The sequence below is a fragment of the Myotis brandtii genome, unplaced genomic scaffold, assembly GCF_000412655.1.
Source record: "Myotis brandtii unplaced genomic scaffold, ASM41265v1 scaffold634, whole genome shotgun sequence".
Classification (NCBI taxonomy): Eukaryota; Metazoa; Chordata; class Mammalia; order Chiroptera; family Vespertilionidae; genus Myotis; species Myotis brandtii.
In genome coordinates this window covers 2,095,389-2,098,857 of record NW_005370427.1, presented here as the reverse complement: position 1 = coordinate 2,098,857, position 3,469 = coordinate 2,095,389, and the positions used below count along the sequence as shown (strand labels likewise).

Here is a 3,469-nt window from a genome sequence, read left to right as displayed (position 1 = left end):
CTCGGCTTGTCCTAGAGAGCGAGGTCGCGGTTTCAAGCAGCAGGCTCACTGTGTGCATGCCTTTCAGCCTGCAGAGGGCTCTCACTTCCCCTGGGCAGGGGTGCAGCGGGGAGCTGGGGTCCCAGGCACTGCCACTCTGTGGTCCCAGGGTCCAGCCCAGCTCGCTCCCGGCCAAGGGGACCCCGGGTCTGCGGGACGCCAGGACAGGCGGCTTCCTCAGGCTCCAGGATAATGCTCTCCCCGGCCTTCCTCCCACCCGCGCCCGCGCTCCTAGAACTTTTTAAGTCCCTGCAAGGGAGCCCGCACCGCTGGCCAACAGGCGCTTCCTTCTAGGGCGTCACAGGGTCCGGAGCGCACAGCCGCCGCCAGCGCCCGGGGGAGGGGGGTGTCTTAGGTGGCAGCTGAGCGCGACTGCAACACCCTGTTTACCCCCAAAATAATGCATGGTGCCAGGGGAGGGGGCACCAGGCGAAAGGCGCCGCATCTGTGCCCAGGATCGAGGGCGGGGCAGCCTCGCAGCTCCAGGGGATGGGACTGGAGCGGGGGTGGCATGGGGACCTCCGCCCACCCCACCCGACAGCTGTCAGCCCTTGGCATTCATTGGCTCCCCCACCCCGCCTCCTGAATACCACCCCAGCCAGCCTAGCCCCCCGCCCTCCTTGCTGACCTAATAAGGCCATGCAGGGTGTGGGGAGCTGGATAAAAGGCGCTCAGCGCGGGGCCTCTGCAGACCGCGGACTCTGCAGACAGCGGGCAGCAGCCACCAGCAGCCACCAGCGAGCACGACCATGGCCAAGGAGTGGGGCTACGCCAGCCACAATGGTGAGTCCCCAACGGGTCCGGGGCGCCCTGCACTGTGCAGACCGCAGACCGCAGACCGCGGGCAGCTCCAGAAAACATGGGTGGAGGGGTCGGATGGGGACACCACGCAGCGCCAACGTTGCCCCTTTGCCTTCATCTGGGCAGCCCTCCCGCGGAGCTGGTGTCACTCCCTGCGGGAGCGGGCTGGCTCCCTTCCCACGGCCACGCTGCCTCCCAGGAGCCAGACCTCGCAGGTCCAGCTCCGAGTGGCCCCAAGTCCGGGCGGCAGGCACTCACCTCTCAGCCAGGTGCGGGCACAGGGCGGGCTCTGAGCACCCCCTGGGGCCAGTCTTTCAGTCCAGCCGGACGGCAGGAGGTGGCCCTGCGTCCATTGCAGCCGCGAGGCTGGGCCCTGGAGCGCAGGCGGCTCAGTCTCCAGGTGCAGGAGGAGCCCCTGCCTCCGCGCAGCCTGGGTCCCGGCTGCCATCCACGCCCCTCGCAGCCACGCGGGTTCCTCACTAGAACGAGGGTCCGCATTGTGCCCCGAGTTAACAACCCCCCCCCCACCTGCCCAGGTCCTGACCACTGGCACGAGCTTTACCCAATCGCCAAGGGAGACAACCAGTCGCCCATCGCGCTGCACACGAAGGACATTAAGTACGACTCTTCCCTGCAGCCGTGGTCGGCCTCCTACGACCCCGCCTCCTGCAAGAGCATCCTGAACAACGGCAAGACCTGCAGGGTGGTGTTCGATGACACCTATGACCGCTCCAGTGAGTATGGCCTCAGGCGGAGCTCATGGGGGTCCGCAGCGGCACTGGCAGCACTTGGGACAGTCACAGCGTTAGTGGGAGAGGGACCCTCCGCCCCTGAAGATGGAGAGGACGGGACTTCGCTCTGGTCCTGGGGCACCGCGGGGCCGGGAGGGGAACATCCCTGCGCTCACTCTGTGCGGCCAGGCCCAGGGCAGGCTGAGAGGAGCAGGGAGGGGAGGGGTCCTGCGCACAGGGGAGTGGCAGAGCTCTGGGTTCCAGGGCCTTCACCCCCGGGGTCCTCTGCTTCCCCCCACACATGGCAGAGCTTCAAGCCAGGAACAGCTCCGAGAAAGGAGTGGGCGGCCCTTCCCCCCACACATGGCAGAGCTTCAAGCCAGGAACAGCGCCGAGAAAGGAGTGGGCGGCCCTGACGTGAGGGCGGAGGCCCTCGGGGAGGACAGGGCCGGAGTGTGAGGAGGAGGCTTGCCCCTCCCGCTCCCTCCCTCCGGGTTTGTCTGATGGGCCCCTCGGGAGAGTGTTTTTAAGTTCCTGACAGTTTCTTCTTGGGTGTGTGTGTGAGAATGGAAAACCCCGTCTTTAAAACAGCTCTTTACTATACCTACACTGTTAGCAAATCAGTGGCATCTTTAAGGGGCTGACTAGAAAGGCTGTTTCACTGTACACGATGTAAGTCTTCCCGGAATATTTTGGTGCTTGACGTGCAACAATACATCTTCTGATGACCCTATTTGTAAAAAAGTTAAAACCATCATTATTGATGCACATACATGAAGATTCTCGATGATGTCATAAAGAGGAACAAGCCACAGTTCCTCCTACCAGGAGTGCCCAGGCAGGAATATCACAGAAATTGACATTTTCTCAAGCAATAATCTATGTTGCTTATCTCTTACCTTTCTCTCCATTTAAATCAAATGCCATTGTGAGGATGAACAACAGCCTGAAACGGGAACGATTAGGTTGGTCCATGGACATGCCATTGGGGTCAGCAGGTGGCCGGCCCCGTGCAGTGCTGGGGGCTCGTCCTCACACCTTGGAGGCGTGTCCAGGTGTGACTGTTCCAGCGGTTGGACAGGACATGCAGCGCGTCAAGCCATGGCTCCCACATGACCACGCTCATGGGAGCCTCGCTCTGTCGTTTCAGACGGATGCTGTGGTTCTCCGGGCCACTTCAGGGCCCGTAGGCGGGCAGTTCTTTCTAGAACTGAATTCTATGATGAGCTAGCTGCTATTGATAAATAATTTTACTTATTTATTTATATTTCAGAGAGGAAGGGAGAGGGAGAGAGAGATAGAAACATCAAGGATGAGAGAGAAACATTGATCGGCTGCCTCCTGCACACCCCCCAGTGGGGATTGGCCCCGCAACCCAGGCATGTGCCCTTGACGGAATCAAATCCGGGACCCTTTAGTCCGAAGGCCAATGCTCTATCCACGGAGCCACACCAGCTGGGGCCTAAATCTTGATTTGAAGGTTTCTGCATGGTTCCCATATCCTCCAAGGAATAGTTCAGCCACTAACTCACTCCCCAGGCTGAGTGACGTGAAACCAAATGAAGTGACAGGACGGAGGCATTTGGACAGCCAGCTCAAGTTCATGCCTGGGAGTGCTCGCGTTTCGCTGGGCATTGATTGCTCCCCTGGGAAACCTGGCTTCCCACTTCCTCTCATTGGAACAGACCGTCTAAATGGCAGCTCTGGCTTGGAATAGGAAAGTAGTTGGAGAAAAGAACTCACTTCGCTCAGTGGTTGCCCCGATGGGCACCATGAAGTCCTTAATCTCCTTTCATCCTCCCAGCAGCCCGAAATGCTGGTGCTATTAGCACCTTCCGAGAGAAGTTCAGCAACTTGCCTGAGGACACAGGGCCAGGGGGGAGAGGCAGGCGGGGAGG

At 60.6% G+C, this 3,469-nt stretch overlaps 1 protein-coding gene across 1 annotated transcript in view; it reads left to right on the top strand.

The window, feature by feature from the left end:
* The first annotated feature begins 698 nt into the window (after nt 1-698).
* Nucleotides 699-3,469, top strand: part of CA3 (carbonic anhydrase III) — a 10,684-nt gene continuing 7,913 nt past the window's right edge. The window contains exons 1-2 of the mRNA XM_014528441.1: nt 699-822; nt 1,377-1,574. Coding sequence (XP_014383927.1) covers nt 789-822; nt 1,377-1,574 — 232 coding nt within the window. The 5' untranslated portion in view covers nt 699-788. The remainder of the gene's footprint in view (nt 823-1,376; nt 1,575-3,469) is intronic.